The sequence below is a fragment of the Natrix helvetica genome, assembly GCF_964273705.1.
Source record: "Natrix helvetica genome assembly, chromosome: 5".
In the NCBI taxonomy this organism is placed as follows: Eukaryota; Metazoa; Chordata; class Lepidosauria; order Squamata; family Natricidae; genus Natrix; species Natrix helvetica.
The window spans coordinates 145,525,899-145,545,154 of record NC_138551.1 but is presented as its reverse complement, the minus strand read 5'-3'; the positions used below and the strand labels follow the sequence as shown (position 1 = coordinate 145,545,154).

Sequence of the window (19,256 nt, the reverse complement as noted above, 5' to 3'; positions counted from 1 at the left end):
GCGTGCCACAGATGGCATGCTTTGCCCTCTGTGGGCATGCGAGCCGTTGGCCAGTTTAGCTCCACCACGCATGTGTGCGTTCCTCCCGCCAGCCAGCTGATTTCCGGCGGGAGACGCGTGTGCAAGCACAGTGGGGCAGGGCGCTCATGGGATGTGTGTCCCATGCGCATTGCATTATGGGTGTGGACATGCTGTCGCGCACTTGCACATGTTTTCAGCACACAAGGACAAAAAGATTAGCCATCCCTGCCCTAGGCAGTTCCAGACAAATGGCTATCCAATGTCTTCTTAGAAGCTTCCAATGATGGAGCAGCCATAACTTCTGAAGGCAACTTTGGTTCCAGTGGTTGATTGTTCTAACTGTCAGGAAGTTTCTCCTTAGTTCCAGTTTGCTTCTCTCCTTGATTAGTTTCCACCCATTGCTTCTTGTTCTATCTTCAGGTGCTTTGGAGGATAGTTTGACTCCCTCTTCTTTGTGGCAACCCCTGAGATATTGGAAGACTGCTATCATGTCTCCCCTAGTCCTTCTTTCTATTAAACTAGACATACCCAGTTCCTGCAACCGCTCTTTATATGTTTTAGTCACCAGTCCCCTCATCCTCTTGGTTGCTCATCTCTGCACTCTTTCTAGAGTCTCAACATTTAAATATTGCGGTGACCAGAGGAGGTACGGTGTAGTGATTCGAGCGTCAGAGGTTGCTTGGATCAGAGTGATGTTCACCACGCAATCTGCATAGGTTTTTTTTTGCTGAAAGTGTGGAACGAGGGTTCAGCACCCAAGACAGGCAGGCATCATTCGCCTGGGGTGTGTGTGTGTGTGTGAGGGGTGTGTGTGTGTGTGTATTCCATTTCCAAGGCCTGCAGCTGCTTTATCTTCTGAATTCTTCAAAGTTAAGCAAATTGTCTTCTCCAGCAATCTGCTTTCTGGACAAATGGCTTGGCTTCAGATTGCTTCCCCTTCCCTCCCTCAAGTTTTTGGATAGCTGATGAACCGAAGTGTGTGTGTGTGTGTCCGTGTGTGTGTGTCCTTGGAAGCCCCAATCACCTTGTCTCTGTGGTGATTCTCCAGCCAGGACAATAAATAACCAGGGGTTGTAAATCCTACCATGGGAACAAGATCGGTTTCCCCCTGGAATGAGTGGGCTTTAGAAAGCTTGGCGTATTTCATAACCAGGACAAGCTCACTCAATTAAATGCCTCCTGGCCCCACAATCGGACTGAATGCAGAATGAGTTTGTTTGGGGTGGGTAGGTTGCAATACATATTATTATCTCTTTTATTCATTAAACATGAAACTCAGTCAACTAAACATGTGTCACAAATACCATTGGCTGGCACTGATGCTTGATATGGGTTGCTGTCAGCTTCCTAGCTATTAACCGAGTATCATCTTCCTCCTCTTCTTCCTCTTCTTCTCCTTCTCCTCCTGCTCCATCATCATTATTATCTCTTTTATTCATTAAACATGAAACTCAGTCAACTAAACATTTAAAGATGTGTCGCAAATACCATTGACTGGCATTGATGGTTGATATGGGTTGCTGCCAGCTTCCTAGGTATTAACCAAATATCATCTTCTTCCTCTTCTTCTTCCTCTTCTCCTCTTGCTCCATCATCATCATTATCTCTTTTATTCATTAAACATGAAATTTGGTCAACTGAACATTTAAAGATGTGTCACAAATACCACTGACTGGTGCTAATGGTTGATACGGTTTGCTACCAGCGTCCTAGGCATCAACCAAGGACCTTCTTAAAATATAAGATGTTCCGAGTAGCAGTTTTTTGCAGTTCCACTGGTGTTATTGCAGGAAGCTGCAATTTCTTGATGTATCTTATAAAATTCTTGGACATGGTACCAAGTGCCCCGATGACAATGGGTATCACTGTTACATGCTTCATCCATAGTTGTGTAGTTTCGATGGCCAGATCGCGATATTTCATTATTTTTTCTAGCTCTTTTTCTTCGACTCTCCCGTCTCCTGGTACAGCAATATCAATAAACTGTACACTTCGTCCCTCTACAACCGTGATATCTGATAAATGACGATCCGTTTGTATTCGAAAGTCCCACAAGATCTTTACCTTCTCATTTTCGATAACTTTTTCCACTTTTATGTTCCCATGGTTTTTCGGATACCGGTAGGGTGTATTTTTTACTTAGTGATCAGTGGATTAATTTAGCAACTTGATCATGTCTAGCTTTGTAGTCAGTTTGCTGCAGTGATTTTGCTGCACTCACATATTAAGTGTGAAACAGTTTCAACTTTGTTGTTGCAAAGTCGGCAGTTTGGATTGTCAGTGGATTTTTGTATCTTTGCTTTCATGGCCTTAGTTTGTAGTGCTTGTTCTTGAGCAACCAGTATTAAATCTTCCGTTTTTTTCTTGATGGTGGTTGTTGTTAATGTTTCTTTTATTCATTAAGCATGAAACTCAGCCAACTGAACAATTAAAGATGTGTCGCAAATGCCATTGACTGGTGCTAATGGTTGATACGGGTTGCTGCCAGCATCCTAGGTATCAACCAAGGACCTTCTTAAAATGTACGATTATTATTATATACTTTATTCATTAAACATGAAACTCAGTCAATTGAACATTTAAAAATGTGTCACAAATAACATTGACTTGTGCTAATACAGGTTGCTGCCAGTGTCCTAGATATCAACCAAGTATCATCTCCTCCTCCTCCTCCTCCTCCTCCTCCTCCTCCTCCTCCTCCTCCTCCTCCTCCTCCTCCTCTGTCTTCTTCTTCTTCTTCTTCCTCCTCCTCCTCTGTCTTCTTCTTTTTCTTCTTCCTCCTCCTCCTCCTCTGTCGTCTTCTTCTTCTTCTGACTCTTCCTCTTCCTCCTCCTCCTCCTCCTCCTCCTCCTCCTCCTCCTCTATTATTTTGGAGGAACCCATTCAAGGCTCTCTCCAGCAAACCTTCCATTTGAGAGCCCGGGAGGGGAACAGGCCAGCTGGCTCGCCTGCAGATGCTACGGAGAAAGGTTGCCAGCGTGGAAGAGTGGAAGTGAGATTTGAGATGGAAAGGACCTTGCTGGGAGGTGTGGAGCTCTTGGCGGCGAAATCTCCAGGCTGATTTTGCCCAAGAAAAAGGCCCGACATGCAGCTGACTTTATAATTTAGAAAAGGGTTGACATCGATTATATTTGGTACTACTTTCGTGTGCTTTGCACCAAGTTCTTATGCATCCCTGGAAACTGAAGTGAATTCAGTGACAAGATTGGGGATTGCATGAAGAAGGCAGGAGATCAGTTTTCATTCTTTCTTTGTTTCTGGAAGGGAGACTGTTATAAACTGTGTTTTTTACCCCGAGAGCGATGAGAGCAAGGAAATCTTTCAATCTGCGGAACGCAGGAAGAAAGCTAATTTTTCTTTTGCCTCGTTCTTATCAATAGTATTTGGGGAAACCCTGGAGAACCATATTTACGGCTTTACAGTCGATCAGGCATGCTTGATGAAACCTTCCCAGCATTTGCCGCCAATTTACGACGGGTGACGCAAACATGAGCAGTTTCCTCTTTCCAATGAAGGCAGCTATCCTGAAATGATTTTTTTTTCTGTCCCTTTCTCTCTCTCGACATGTTTCCAGTAAATGTTTTCCCAAAAGAAAGAAGGTAAAAATGACCAAATACTAACTGAATTTCAAGCGGAGAACAAATGCCCCATCACTGGAGGCTTTTAAGAAGAGACTGGATAGCTGCTTGCCAGAAATGGTATGTAGCTAGGGGTCCCCACAGAGACCACTAAATTCATAATTTTAAGTCCCGTGGACTACTAATATGATCTGCCTAATGGCTGGGTGGGCGGGCGTGGCTAGGTGGTCATGTGACTGGGTGGGTGTGGCCAACTCAATGTCACTTACGTTGAGAGGCGCCTCGCCGGCCTCTACTTGCCCCTCCCCACCCAGCCATTCCTCTCCTGCCCTCCCAGGCTCCTTAGGGTCCCAACGAAAAGCAGTTGCTGGAGCTAAGCAGCCCCCAGGAGAAAAGAGTTGGCAAAACAGCTCAGTTCAAATTGGATCTGACCGAGAAGGAGGCTCAGCAAAAGCACCTCACTGAGGACTAGGAGCATAGGCTTTTCAAGCAGAGAGAAGACTTGTGGGAGTGCAAGGCCAGGTACCGGTTCCTGGAGGCTCAGCGGGCTGAGATGGTCAGCCAGTTCCAGGCCAGGATGCAGCCCCACTGGAACGAGGCCCTCCAGCTCTTCTCCACCAGCGGCTCTTCCCTCCAGCCTTCGCCCAAAGCCCCCCACCAGGAGGCTGAAGCAGACCCCGAGTCGGAATTTCTGCCCCCTTCCGACCCGCACAAAAAGACCCCAAAGGGGGAGACTCTCTGCAGCCACACAAGCCTTCATTGCACGTATCCGTCCCGGGGGCCGTCGTTTGAGGACCCCTGATTTGGTGCAATGTAAAAAATTGCAAAATGCAAATCATTTTTCTGCAGATCACCAAAATTTTCTCACGGACCTCCAGTTGGCGACCACTGGACTAGAAGATCTCCAAGGTCCCTTCCAACTCTGCTATTCTTTCATGTTGGAGGCACCTAAGGCACACACACACACACACACACACACACATACATGTACTGTGTGTAGCTATAGTTAAGCCCAGGGATCTTGATTTCAAGAGTTCATGCTAGGGCTTCACGCCGTCTTGAATGGTTAAGATTTAAAATAGTTCAGCTGTAATTTCTCTCTCTCTCTCTCTCTCTCTCTCTCTCTCTCTCTCCCTCCCTCCCTCCCTCCCTCCCTCTCTCTCTCTCTCTCTCTCTTTTCGTGGGCATGCGTGCCTCCTGTGGAATGGAGGGAAGTTTATTTCTGAGAAGACGAACAAAAAACCATCATTCCTGTGGTCTTCCGGAAAGAATCAGACATCAATTCCCATCATCCCTGGCCGTTAGCTGTGAGGCTATGGGAAGGGTGGCTGAAGACATGGGTTGGTCATACCTGGTGGAATTAGGGCCAGGAGAAGAGGTCCCACTTTAATGATGAAATGTACTCTTCCTTGAGGTATCACTCAATCTGAAAGTGGACATTGGAGTCCAACCGCCTGCTCAAGCAAGAGACACTATACCAGCGATGGCGAACCTTTTTTGGCTCACGTGCCATAAGTGGGGGGAGCGCAGGGGGGTCGTGTGCAGGCGTGCTGCGCCCATAATGCAATGCGTGACCCCCCAGTGCGCATGCGTGCACTACAAGCGCGACCCTCCATTTGTGCATGCTTTTTTCGCCCTCCCCAGGCTCCAGAGGCTTTATAGGAGCCTGGGGAGGGCGAAAACAGCCTCCCCCGCCCCCCCGGAAGCCCACCGGAGGCTTCAGGGACCTTCAGGAGGCTTCCCTGAAGCCTCCGAAGCAGTCACAACGACCCTCCGAGCAAACCGGTTTGCTCAGAGGGTCGTTTTAAGTGCTCCGAAGGCTTCAGGGACCTTCAAGAGGCTTCCCTGAAGCCTTCGGAGCGCTCAAAACGACCCTCCAAGCAAAATGGAAGTCACGGTTTGCCCGTATGGCCGTTTTTTTGCACTCCGGAAGCTTCAGGCAAGCTCATGAAGCCTCCTCGCGTGCCCTGACAAATGGCTCCGCGTGCCCCATGCGGCACGCGTGCCATAGGTTCGCCATCACTGCTCTATACCATTTCAGACCAGTCGCCGTCCAGTCTCTTCTTAAAAGCCTCCAGGAATGAAGCACCCACAACTTCTGGAGGCAAGTTGTTCCACTGATTAATTGTTCTCGCTGTCAGGAAATTTCTCCTTCGTTCTAGGATGGACTGAGAATAGACCCAAAAGGGGACCTTGGAGGCCTTCTAGTCCAACCTCCTGCTCAAGCAGGAGATGGGTTGATTCTTCCTTGATTAATTTCCATCCATTGTTTCTTGCCTTCTGGTACTTTGGAGATACTCCCATGTAACACCTCTCCTGCGCGAGCTGCACTGGCTTCCTGTGGTCTATCGGGTGCGTTTCAAGGTTTTGATTACGATCTTCAAAGCGCTCCATGGCACAGGACCTAGCTACCTGCGGGATCGCATCCTGCCCCATACATCCCAACGACCAATCCGCTCGCACAGAGAGGGACTTCTCCGGGTGCCGTCCACTAAACAGTGTTGGGGGGGCGACACCCAGGAGTAGGGCCTTCTCTGTGATGGGCCCAGCCCTGTGGAATGACCTCCCCCTTGACATCAGGATTACCTCCGATCTCCGCTCCTTCCGTGTAAAGCTCAAGACCCACCTTTTTCAATTATCTGGCCTGGCTCAACCGTAGTTCCATCCATTCCTCCTGACAGTCTTTTTAAACTCGTAATTTTTAAATTGGGGTATTTTAATTGCTAATTTTATTACTATTATTGTATGTACTTAATGATTGTTACCTCCTCCATGTATGTGTATGCGTGTATATGTATGTGTATATGTATATATATATATATGTGCTTTTGTTGTACACCGCCCCGAATCCCTTGTGGAGAGGGAGCGGCTAACAAATTAAATTTATTATTATTATTATTATTATTATTATTATTATTATTATTATTATTATTATTATTATTATTATTATTATTATTATTATATAAGTTGACCCCTTCTTCTTTGTCGCAGCCCTTCAGATGTTGGAACGCTGCTATCATAACATCCCCAGCCGTCCTTTCCCTTAGACTAGCCAATACCCAAAATATGCAAAAGAAGATTTGATTGGTTGTTGTTTTTGGCTGCTACCAACTTTGGGGTCTGTTAATTTTTGATCCCGGGAGCCCGGCGCTAAATGAGAAGCCGGCAAGCGCAAACTTCGGAACGCCGCAGGCCAAACGAGAGATTCCCCACCGTGGAAAGGCTGAAAAATACACTGTTTGTTCCGTTTGTGGAACAATCCCCTCCTCCTGGACGCTGTTTTGGCTTCTTAGAAAACAGCAAGAGATCAACTCGCAGACGTAAATCCTCGTTTTAATCCTGGGAGTTTTGCCAGGAAAGATCTGAAACCTCTTAATAAAGAAGCAACGTTGGAGGATTGTGAGAAAGGGTGATATTTATACACAACTTGTCGCTTTTGGCACGTCCGCTCTTTCTTGTCTCCCTTCTCTTTCGATTGATAATTTTTTTTTCTCAGAAAAAAAGGGTCTTAATGAGGTGATTTTCGGAGGCAGAATCTTTGATGGATTGAGTTTGGCTCACGGTAGGAGATATAAATATAAAACCTGTACGCAGTCTGTGGAAGAGGAGGCGGGCCGATGAAATGCAAGGAGCTGTTTCCCCGTCTCACATTAAAAACCCAGCTGGAATTTTTAATAGGCAAAGGTTCCCCTCGCCCATATGTGCTGGTCGTTCCCGACTCTAGGGGGCAGGGCTCATCTCTGTCTCAAAGCTGAAAAGCCAGCGCTGTCCGAAGACGTCTCCTTGGTCCCTCCCTCCCTTCCTTTTTTCCTTCCTTCCTTTTTCCTTCCTTCCTTCCTTCCTTTTCCTTCCTCTTCCTTCCTTCCCCTTCCTTCCTTCCTTCCTTCCTTCCTTCTCCTTCCTTCCTTCCCCTCCCCTTCCCTCCCCTTCCTTCTTTCCTTTTTTCCTTCCTTCATTCCTTCCTCTTCCTTCCTCTTCCTTCCTTCCCCTTTGTTCCTTCCTTCCTTCTCCTTCCTTCCTTCCCCTTCCTTCCTTCCTTCCTTCCCCCCCTCCCCTTCCCTCCCCTTCCTTCTTTCCTTTTTTCCTTCCTTCATTCCTTCCTCTTCCTTCCTCTTCCTTCCTTCCCCTTCCTTCCTTCCTTCCCCCCCTCCCCTTCCCTCCCCTTCCTTCCTTCCTTCCTTTCTTCCCCTTCCTTCCTTCCTTCCCCTTCCTTCCTTCCCCCCCTCCCCTTCCCTCCCCTTCCTTCCTTCCTTCCTTTCTTCCCCTTCCTTCCTTCCCCTTCCTTCCTCCCTCCCCTTCCTTCCCCTTCCTTCCTTCCTTTCTTCCCCTTCCTTCCTTCCCCTTCCTTTCCTCCCTCCCCTTCCTTCCCCTTCCTTCCTTTTCCTTCCTCTTCCTTCCTCTTCCTTCCTTCCCCTTTGTTCCTTCCTTCCCCTTCCTTCCTTCCTTCCTTCCCCTTCCTTCCTTTCTTCTCCTTCCTTCCTTCCCCTTCCTTCCTCCCTCCCCTCCCCTTCCTTCCTTCCTACCTTCCTTTCCTCCCTCCCCTTCCTTCCCCTTCCTTCCTTCCTTTCTTCCCCTTCCTTCCTTCCCCTTCCTTCCTCCCTCCCCTTCCTTCCTTCCTTTCCTCCCTCCCCTCCCCTTCCTTCCTTCCCCTTCCTTCCTTCCCCTTCCTTCCTTCCTTCCACCCTCCCCTTCCCTTCCCTCCCCTTCCTTCCTTCCTTCCTCCCTCCTTCCCCTCCCTCCCCTTCCCCTCCCCTCCTTCCTTCCTTCCTTCCTTCCTTCCTTCCTTCCTTCCTTCCTTCCTTCCTTCTGTTTAGTACTAGCACTGATGGTGTTACCTAGTTTGTCTGCTGAAAGGCCTGCAAGAAAGCTACCAAACTCAGAGAGCACCAAGGACCCCTCAGTTTCTTTCCTGGCTGGTGTCAGGAAGTGCGATCCGTTCCTTAACGGTCCTTTGTGTTAAATTAGCGGTTCAACCCTTTGCCTCCAGTTCTATTCGGACCTCTTGATTCCCCTCTTCTCTTTCTAGGAATGGACACGGAGGACGATGCTTTATTGCAAGATGTGTGCGGCAATGAAGACGAGGAGGGGGCTTGTGACCCCGGCATGAAAACCAGAGGGTCCCGCCTCTGCGGGAAATGCCAGTGGAACCCCAGGCGCCAGGCCACTGTCGTGACGCTCCCATCCTTGGATTTTTGGACCGTGGTGGGCTGGGTCTTCACCAACCCTTACTCTGCCAGCCTCATTCTCTTCTTGGGGTGTGCCATTCCTGCCGGCTTGGCCCTGACCATGTTCCTCCACTACCCCGCTCTGGACATCGACATCTCGTACAACGCCTTTGAGATCCGCAACCACGAGTCCTCGCAGCACTTCGACGCCCTCACCCTGGCCCTCAAATCCCAGTTCGGCCTGTGGGGACGCAGCCGCCGAGACCTGGCCGACTTCAGCTCGGAGACTTTGCGGAGGCTGATTTTCGAGAAACTGCAGCACCTCCAGCGCAACGCCTCGCGCCCGGGGGGCCCAAGCCTCTCCCGGAGGCAGCGAAGGGACACGGGGAGGAATCAGGCCGGCCCAGCCAACCACACCTCCCACCAGTCCCGAAGTCCCCTCCCTCGGTGGGAGTACCCGAGCGCCACCGTGAGCGCCAACACCCAGACTCACGCCCACTGGCGCATCGAACTCATCTTCCTCGCTCGGGGAGATGCCGAGAAGAACATCTTCACCTCCGAGCGGCTGTTGACGATCCACGAGGTGGAGCACAAAATTATGGACCATCCTCACTTCCAGGAGTTTTGCTGGAAGCCTCACGAGGTCCTCAAAGATCTCCCTTTGGGGTCTTACTCCTACTGTTCCCCTCCAAGCTCCCTCATGACCTATTTCTTCCCCACAGAGAGGGGTGGGAAAATATACTACGACGGCCTCGGACAAGAGCTCGCCGACATCCAAGGTGAGCCTTGAGGGTTCGGCGGAGGGACTGGTCCAAGCTAGGACAAGGGGTAGTAATAGCGCTTAGACTTATATACCACTTTATAGTGCTGCCTGAATGGTTTACAATGTCAAATCTGTTGCCCCCAATAATCTGGGTCCTCATTTTACTGACCTTGGATGGATGGAAGGCTGAGTCAACCTTGAGCCGGTCAGGATCGAACTCCTGGCTATGGGCAGAGTCAGCCTGCAATACCCCACTCTAACAGGAAGGAAGGAAGCAGATGTGGTATTCAGCAGGTTCTGACCAGTTCTGGAGAACCGGTAGGGGAAATTTCTGAATAGTTTGGAGAACTGGTAAACACCACCTCTGACTGGTCCTTCCCCCATCTGTTCTCTGCCTCCTGAGTCCCAGCTGAATGGAGATTTTGCAGTATCCTTCCCCCTACCATGCCCACCAAGCCATGCCCACAGAACCTGTAGTAAAAAAATTTGAATCCCACCACAGGAAGGAAGGAAGGAAGGAAGGGGAAGGAAGGAAGGAAGGGGAAGAAAGGAAGGAAGAGGAAGGAAGGAAGGGGAAGGAAGGAAGGAAGGGGAAGAAAGGAAGGAAGGGGAAGGAAGGAAGCAAGGAAGGAAGGGGAAGAAAGGAAGGAAGGAAGGGGAAGGAAGGAAGGGGAAGGAAGGAAGGAAGGGGAAGAAAGGAAGGAAGGAAGGGGAAGAAAGGAAGGAAGGAAGGGGAAGGAAGGAAGGGGAAGGAAGGAAGGAAGGAAGGAAGGAAGGGGAAGGAAGGAAGGAAGGAAGGAAGGGGAAGAAAGGAAGGAAGGAAGGAAGGGGAAGGAAGGAAGGAAGGGGAAGAAAGGAAGGAAGGAAGGAATAGTACCTAAGACTTATATACCGCTTCACAGTGCTTTTACAGCCCTCTCTAAGCGGTTTACAGAGTCAGCCTCTTGCCCCCAACAATCTGGGTCCTCATTTTATAACCTGAGATGGATGGAAGGCTGAATCACAACCTTGAGCCAGCCAGGATCGAACATCCTGGCAGCAGGCAGAGTCAGCCTGCAATACTCCATTCTAACCACTGCGCCACCAGGGCTACTTTAGTAGACTCTCCGGAGCTCCTGCCTACCCCACAGTCTGCTTAAAATAATCGCTCCCCTGGGGCCAAACTAGCCAGAGTCAATAAAAGAGGGGAGGCGTAGGAGGAGGGAAGGAGAAAGCAAGGAACTCCACCACTGCTTCTCTCCAAGCGCCGTGTTTTCATGCTCTGTGGAGCACGCTGGGAATCCTACCGTAGCCTGGAGGATGCTCAAATAAATAGCAAAGCAGGGCAAAGGAGAAAGTTCCTCTCCAGTCTGCAAAGGAGAAATTTCCTGCCAGTTGGGACTAAGAGTAAAATCAACTTACCTGGGCTACCGGTTCACAAAGGTGAGCATGCCTGATTTGTTCGCACGTGCCACTTCCGCGCACGGGCAAAACCTTCTGCACATGCGCAGAGCATCAAAAACGCGACATGGATGACATCCAGGTGGGTGAACGGAGCCTGCTATTGAGCGCGCCTGCGAAGGTAACTAGAACAGCGATTGGGTGGGTGGGTGGGAATCCGCTATGCCACTAGATTAGCTAGAAAGCAGGAAATCGGACGATTCTAGCTACCATATTTTTCAGATTATAAGACGCACCTGACGAGAAGACACACCTAAATTTAGAAGAGGGGGAAAAAGGGGAGGGGTTGCCGTCTGCGCAGCTCATTTTCAGCTCTTTGGGGGGGCTTTTTTCTGCCTTTTACTAGCCTTTTTTCTACCCATTTTCGAGGCTTTTTGGCCCCGTGTTTGGCCCATTTGGGGGGGGGGGAGAAAGGGCTGGCATGTTTTTGAGGCTTTTTCTCAGCCCGTTTTTGAGACTTTTTGGACTCATATTTGAGGCTTTTCCTGGCCCATTTTCAAGGCTTATTCAGCCAACTATTGAGGCTTTTGTTGGCCCATTTTTCAGGCTTTTTTCAGCCCATTTTTGAGGCTTTTGTTGGCCCATTTTTCAGGCTTTTTTCAGTCAGTTTTCAAGCCTTTTCTTGACCCATTTTCGAGACTTTACTTGGCCCATTTTTGAGGCTTTTTTCGGCCCATTTTCGAGGCTTATTCTTGGCCCATTTTTGAGACTTTTCTTGGCCCATTTTTGAGGCTTATCTTGGCCCATTTTTCAGGCTTTTTTCAGCCTATTTTTCAGGCTTTTTTCAGCCTATTTTTCAGGCTTTTTTCAGCCTATTTTTCAGGCTTTTTTCATCCTATTTTTCAGGCTTTTTTCAGCCTATTTTTCAGGCTTTTTTCAGCCTATTTTTCAGGCTTTTTTCAGCCTATTTTTCAGGCTTTTTTCAGCCTATTTTTCAGGCTTTTTTCAGCCTATTTTTCAGGCTTTTTTCAGCCTATTTTTCAGGCTTTTTCAGCCTATTTTTCAGGCTTTTTTCAGCCTATTTTTCAGGCTTTTTTCAGCCTATTTTTCAGGCTTTTTTCAGCCTATTTTTCAGGCTTTTTTCAGCCTATTTTTCAGGCTTTTTTCAGCCTGTTTTCAAGCCTTTTCTTGACCCATTTTCGAGACTTTTCTTGACCCATTTTTGAGGCTTTTTTCGGCCCATTTTCGAGGCTTATCTTGGCCCATTTTTGAGACTTTTCTTGGCCCATTTTTGAGGCTTTTCTTGGCCCATTTTTCAGGCTTTTTTCAGCCTATTTTTCAGGCTTTTTTCAGCCTATTTTTCAGGCTTTTTTCAGCCTATTTTTCAGGCTTTTTTCAGCCTATTTTTCAGGCTTTTTTCAGCCTATTTTTCAGGCTTTTTTCAGCTTGTTTTCAAGCCTTTTCTTGACCCATTTTTGAGACTTTTCTTGGCCCATTTTTGAGGCTTTTTTCGGCCCATTTTCGAGGCTTATCTTGGCCCATTTTTCAGGCTTTTTTCAGCCTGTTTTCGAGCCTTTTCTTGACCCATTTTTCAGGCTTTTCTTGGCCCATTTTCAAGGCTTTTTCGGCCCATTTTTTAGGCTTATCTTGGCCCATTTTTCAGGCTTTTTTTTCGGCCCATTTTTCAGGCTTTTTTTCGGCCCATTTTTGAGGCTTTTTTCAGCCTGTTTTCAAGCCTTTTCCTGACCCATTTTTGAGACTTTTCTTGGCCCATTTTTGAGGCTTTTTTCAGCCCATTTTTGAGGCTTATCTTGGCCCATTTTTCAGGCTTTTTTCAGCCTATTTTCAAGCCTTTTCTTGACCCATTTTCGAGACTTTTCTTGGGCCATTTTCGAGGCTTTTTTCAGCCTGTTTTCAGGGCTGTTCTTGGCTCATTTTCAAGGCTTATTCAGCCCACTTTTGAGGCTTTTCTTGACACATTTTTCAGGCTTTTCCAGCCATTTTTCAAGCCTTTTCTTGACCCATTTTCGAGGGTTTTCTTGGCCCATTTTCAAGGCTTTTTCCGGCCCATTTTTTTGGCTTATCTTGGCCCATTTTTGAGGCTTTTTCTGGCCCATTTTCAAGGCTTTTTCCGGCCCATTGTTTTGGGAAAATGGGCTGAAAATGCCTAAAGAATGGGCCAAAAAAAGTCTCAAAAACGGGTCACGAAAAGCCTCAAAAATGACCCCCAAAAGCTTTGAAAATGGACTAAGAAAAGCCTCGAAAACAGGCTGAAAAAAGCATCGAAAACAGGCCGAAAAAAAGCCTCCAAAATGGGCTGAAAAGGGGGCGTGTGGAGGCCAAAAATGGCCGGTGGGGGGAAGGGGCTTCGGCAATATTTGGTCTATAAGACGCACAGACATTTTCATCCCCTTTTGAGAGGCAAAACGGTGCGTCTTATAGTCTGAAAAATACGGTAATATAAATCGTGTGTCATAGCTGATCGTCGGAAATACTAGTTCGCCAGAACCGGTAGCAATTTCTTACTACCGGTTTCGGTGAAGGGGTCTGAACCGGTAGCATTAAACCTCTGGTTGTAACCTGCCTCCAGAAGTGTGATCCAATAATGGAAGTTTTTAAGATGATGTTGGCTATTCATTTGCCTGAAATGGTACAGAGCAGGGGGTTGGACTAGAAGACCTCCAAGGTCCCTTCCATCTCTGTGGTTCTGTCACTCTCTTGTTTCCCCGCAGGGTCTCTCGAGCTGGCCATGACCCACCCGGAATTCTACTGGTACGTGGACGAGGGTCTCTCGGCCGAGAACAAGAAGAGCTCCCTCCTGCGGAGCGAGGTGCTCTTTGGCGCTCCCCTGCCCAGCTACTATTCCATGGATGACCGCTGGGAAGAACAGTGCCGGAAGTTTCAAAACTTTGTGGTCACCTACGTGGCCTTGCTGGCCGAGGAGTCGACCAGGTGAGCACGGAGGCTCTGCCCTGCTCCGTCCCCGCCTGAGTTTCCAGTCCGAAGGGTTGACGGGAATCCTTCCACTACGCAAGGATGGATGAAACATTCGTGGCTCTCCTCCTGTAGAAAGTTAGCCTCTCAGGGACAAAGGCAAGGTGGAGTTCCGGCCAATGGGAGCTGAGGTTGGTGGCTCCAGGAGAGGCCGGTCAGAATAAATCTACGAGTCAACTTAAAACAGTCACGACGGCCGGGCTAGGAAACCTTGCAGAGCGAGCTTTCTGCATGCAAGGCCTCCGCTCTGTAGCCGCAGCTCAAAAGGAGCCTGCCTGCTTGAGGGCGCTTTGTTCTGCTCGGGCTGAAAAATAAAACGGGGATGCTCAAGCTTTCCCCAGGGATGGATCACACAAGATTCAGCTCTGATGGGGTCTCGGGGGTTCAGTGATCAGGTGTGAACCCAGCCAGTTGTTTGAGTCATGTCGGGGCAGGGCAGCCCCCGTGAATGCAAAGACTAAACGAGCATTCAGAGTTACGTGTCTGATGCAGCGGCCCCCAACCATTCCAGCTTGGGCAGGGGGGCGTGTGAGTGGAGGGCGTGCGTGCACAGCTTCATTTGTGCAGGCGACGGGTGCGCACGTCCTCCACTCCACGCATCCACGTTTGCCCCGTATCTCCCGTGGCCTGGTTTCAAACAGGCCGCAGCAGCCCGGTAATGGACCATGGCATGGGGTTGGGGACCCCTGGGCTGATATATTTCAAATATCTGTCTCTGTCTCTGTCTCTCTCTTCTCTCTCTCTCTCTGTCGCTCTCTCTCTGTGTCTTTCTCTGTCTCTCTGTCTCTCTCTGTCTCCCTGTCTCTCTCTCTCTGTGTGTGTGTCTCTCTCCGTCTCTGTCTCTCTGTCTGTCTCTCTCTCTGTCTCTTTCTATCTCTCTTCTCTCTCTGTCTCCCTCTCTCTCTGTCGCTCTCTCTGTGTGTCTCTCTCTGTCTCCCTGTCTCTGTCTCTTTCTATCTTCTCTCTCTGTCTCCCTGTCTCTCTCTCTCTCTGTCGCTCTCTCTCTGTCTCTCTGTCTCTTTCTATCTTCTCTCTCTGTCTCCCTGTCTCTCTCTCTCTCTCTCTGTCGCTCTCTCTCTGTCTCTCTGTCTCTTTCTATCTTCTCTCTGTGTCTCTCTCTCTGTCGCTCTCTGTGTGTCTTTCTCTCTCTCTCTGTCTCTCTGTCTCTCTGTCTCTTTCTGTCTCTCTCTTCTCTCTCTGTCTCCCTCTCTCTGTCGCTCTCTCTGTGTGTCTCTCTCTGTCTCTCTCTGTCTCCCTGTCTCTCTCTCTCTCTCTCTGTCTCTCTCCGTCTCTGTCTCTCTGTCTGTCTCTCTCTCTGTCTCTTTTTATCTCTCTTCTCTCTCTCTGTCTCCCTCTCTCTCTGTCGCTCTCTGTCTCCCTGTCTCTGTCTCTTTCTATCTTCTCTCTCTGTCTCCCTGTCTCTCTCTCTCTCTGTCGCTCTCTCTCTGTCTCTCTGTCTCTTTCTATCTTCTCTCTCTGTCTCCCTGTCTCTCTCTCTCTGTCGCTCTCTCTCTCTCTCTGTCTCTTTCTATCTTCTCTGTGTCTCTCTGTGTCTCTCTCTGTTGCTCTCTCTCTGTGTCTTTGTCTCTCTGTCTCTTTCTATCTTCTCTCTCTGTCTCTCTCTCTCTCTCTCTCTCTCTCTCTCTCTCTGTGTGTCTTTCTCTGTCTCTCTCTGTCTCTTTCTGTCTCTCCGTCTCTCGGTCTGTCTCTGTCTCTATCTCTCTTCTCTCTCTCTGTCTCCCTCTCTCTCTGTTGCTCTCTCTGTGTGTCTCTCTCTCTCTCTGTCTCCCTGTCTCTCTGTCTCTTTCTATCTTCTCTCTCTGTCTCCCTGTCTCTCTCTCTCTGTGTCTCTCTCTCTGTCTCTCTCTGTCTGTCTGTCTCTCTGTCTCGTTCTATCTTCTCTCTGTGTCTTTCTCTCTCTCTCTCTCTGTGTCTTTCTCTGTCTGTCTCTTTCTATCTTCTCTCTGTGTCTCTCTGTGTCTCTCTCTCTGTCACTCTCTGTGTGTCTTTCTCTGTCTCTCTCTGTCTCTCTGTCTCTGTCTTCTCTCTGTCTCTCTCTCTCTCTGTCTCTCTCTGTCTCTCTGTCTCTCTTTTCTCTCTCTCTGTCTCCCTGTCTGTCTCTCTCTCTGTGTCTCTCTCTGTCTCTCCGTCTTTCTGTCTCTCTCTTCTCTCTCTCTGTCTCCCTGTCTGTCTCTCTCTCTCTGTCTCTCTCTGTCTCTCCGTCTCTGTCTCTCTGTCTGTCTCTCTTTCTCTCTCTTCTCTCTCTCTGTCTCTCTCTGTCGCTCTCTCTGTGTGTCTCTCTCTGTCTCCGTCTCTCTGTCTCTTTCTATCTTCTCTCTCTGTCTCTCTCTCTCTCTCTGTCTCTCTGTCTCTTTCTGTCTCTCTCTTCTCTCTCTCTGTCTCCCTGTCTCTCTCTCTCTCTCTGTGTCTCTCTGTCTCTCCATCTCTGTCTCTCTGTCTGTCTCTCTCTCTGTCTCTTTCTATCTCTCTTTCTCTCTCTCTGTCTCTCTGTCACTCTCTCTCTCTGGCTCTCTGTTGCTCTGCTTGATGATCTTGGCTCAAAGGAGCTATGGAAGCAGAGAAGGAGGGGAGAGAGAGAGACCTCCAGGAGTCGCGCAGAAACCCCCCCTCCCTCCCTAGCCCATCTCCCCTGCTGCGATGGCTTAATTGCTTCCCTCATTTAATTAACTTTCTCAGACACTCCTTCTTCCCCCTCCTAAGGAGCAGGGCTATTTCATGCAGCTTTGGACACAGGCTGCTGACTTCTTAAAGATACCAAAGGATTATCCCCCTTTTCTTTTCTCCTTTCAAATAATCAGAGTTTAGCTTTCCCTGGAGAGCGGCAGCCGAGGGCTTGCGTGGCGGATGGCGTGGGGGTGGGGGAATATGCTCCCTTGCACCGTGTGCTGTGCCATATTCTTTGCTTTTTCGGGAACGATGTGACTCCCGGGGTTTGGGAGCTGTGATCTGTGGCTTAGCGTGTTGTTCTCTATTTAGCCCTCCATGGTTTCAAACCCCCGGGCTTCATTGATTACACAAATCACAGCTTCCCCCGCAAATTCAGGGCCCTCCAGATTGTAAAAACCCACCCACCCCTGTCATGTTTAGCCTGTCCAGCTGGTTTGGAGTATTTTTAGGGGGGAGATGCAAATCTAGCTACTTGGTTGGCTACTGAACATTCAGCCTATTATGTTGTTGTTGTTAGTTGCGTAGTTGTATCCCACCCATCGCAACCCCATGGACCACACTCCTCTAGGCCTTCCTGTCCTCTACCATCCTCTGGAGTCCATTTAAGCTCACACTGACTGCTTCGGTGACTTCATCCAGCCACCTCCTTCTCTGTCGTCCCCTTCTTCTTTTCCCCTCCATCGTTCCCAGCGTTAGGTTCTTCTCCAGGGAGTCCTTCCTCCTCCTCATGAGATGGCCAAAGGATTTGAGTTTCCTCTTCAGGATCTCGCCTTTTAAAGAGCAGTCAGGATGGATCTCCTCTAGGATTGACCGGTTGGATGGCCTTGCAGCCCAAGGGACTCAATGCAGGAGTCTTCTTCTCCAGCCCCAGAGTTCAAAGGCCTCCGTTCTTTGGCACTCAACCTTCCTTATGGTCCAACTTTCACAGCCATCCATCGCAACAGGGAAAACCAGAGCCTTGACTAGACGTACTTTCATTGGCAGGGTGATGTCTCTGCTTTTTAGGATGCTGTCTAGATAGGAATAGAAAAGAGTAGGAATTAGACCCATTACGACCCCATGGACAATGTTCCTCCAGGCCTTCCTGTCCTCTACCATCCTCTGGAGTCCAATGAAGCAAACTCCATCTAGCCACCTCGTTCTCTGTGGTCCCCTTCTTCTTTTGCCCTCCATCTTTCCCAGCATGAGGCTCTTCTCCAGGGAGTCCTTCTTCCTTCTCATCAGGTGGCCAAAGTATTGGAGTTTCCTCTTCAGGATCTGGCCCTCTAAGGAGCAGTCATGGGTGATCTCCTCTAGGACTGACCGGTTGGATGGCCTTGCAGCCCAAGGGACTCAATGCAGGAGTCTTCTCCTCCAGCACCAGAGTCCAAAGGCCTCCATTCTTTGGCACTCAACCTTCCTTACGGTCCAACCTTCACAGCCATCCATTGCCGTTGGGAAAGCCACAGCCTTGACTAGATGCACTTTTGTTGGCAGGGTGATGTCTCTGCTCTTTTATACAACCTAGCAATTACAAGTACTCTTCGGCTTACGACCACAATTGAGCCCAGAATGTATGACGCCAAGTGAGAAATTTGTCAATTGACTTTCGTCCCATTTGATTCTTGCCACCTTTGTTAAGTGAAACCCTGCCGTTGTCAAATAAGTAGCACGGTCGTTCAGCGAATCTGGCTTCCCCCCACGGATTTTGCTTGTCGGAAGGTCGCCAAAGGGGGTCGGGGGGATCACGTGACCCTGGGACACTGCGACTGTCATAAATACGAGTCGGTTGCCAAGCGCCTGAAATGTAAATCATGCGGGAGGCCGCAACGGTCGTAAGTGTGAAAAAGAGTCACTCTGAATGGTCACTAAACGAACTGCTGTAAGTCTGGGACTACCTGGATTTCAGTTTAACCCAGTTAAATGGGTCGGGTCAGTCAAACTCCCATGTATTTTTTTCTGCAGCAAAGTGGAGGTCCTGTACGGGGGGACGGACCTGTTTGACTACGAAGTGAGGAGGATTTTCAAGAATGACATGTTGCTGGCCTTCATCAGCAGCTCCTGCATTGCAGTGCTGGTCTACCTCCTGGCGTCGTGTTCAGGTAAGGAGAACGGCCTCTGCTCTGCTCCCGGGACCCCCTCACACCTGAGACCGGAGGGGGTCTCCATGTCACTGCGTTAATTGTTTGCTAGCTGTGCTGAGATATTACTGCGCAGGTCATAGGCCTTATCAGCAATGATTTACTGCGCATGCTTCTTAACACGTTCCTTAATACATCATACATTCCAGAGACTTCTGTACTTTTGATCTTCTCTTCGTCTGCCAAGAAGGTGGACGACAATTTGCTATTGCCAGAATGTAACAATTAGATAGATTTGTTCTATTTTTATTTTCATATTAAAAGCTTGTTTTAATTAGAACATGTTATCGGGTTTTATTTTCGCTTTTTCTGAAGATATGCTGTTTAGGAAAGCCGACGGTCTACACCTCATTAGCTCAGGGTGAAATTTCACCCTTTGAGCTCTTGCGGGGAGCTGTGAGCCCCCGGTTGGATCGAGGCCTGGAAGAAAGTTCATGTTCCTTTTATCTCCACGTCGACGGATTACCGGGATCCAATCAAACCACTTTATAAGGCCTTAGTGAGACCATACTGAGGGTGGTTCAGCTGAGCTTGTCGATCAGAAAAG

At 48.9% G+C, this 19,256-nt stretch overlaps 1 protein-coding gene across 3 annotated transcripts in view; it reads left to right on the top strand.

Moving 5' to 3' along the window:
• DISP3 (dispatched RND transporter family member 3) overlaps window positions 1–19,256 on the top strand; it is a 72,776-nt gene that overhangs the window by 7,644 nt on the left and 45,876 nt on the right. For all 3 annotated transcript variants that reach the window (XM_081955264.1, XM_081955263.1, XM_081955265.1), the window contains exons 2-4: window positions 8,626–9,543; window positions 13,640–13,859; window positions 18,534–18,670. In XM_081955264.1, coding sequence (XP_081811390.1) covers window positions 8,628–9,543; window positions 13,640–13,859; window positions 18,534–18,670 — 1,273 coding nt within the window. In that variant the 5' untranslated portion in view covers window positions 8,626–8,627. The remainder of the gene's footprint in view (window positions 1–8,625; window positions 9,544–13,639; window positions 13,860–18,533; window positions 18,671–19,256) is intronic.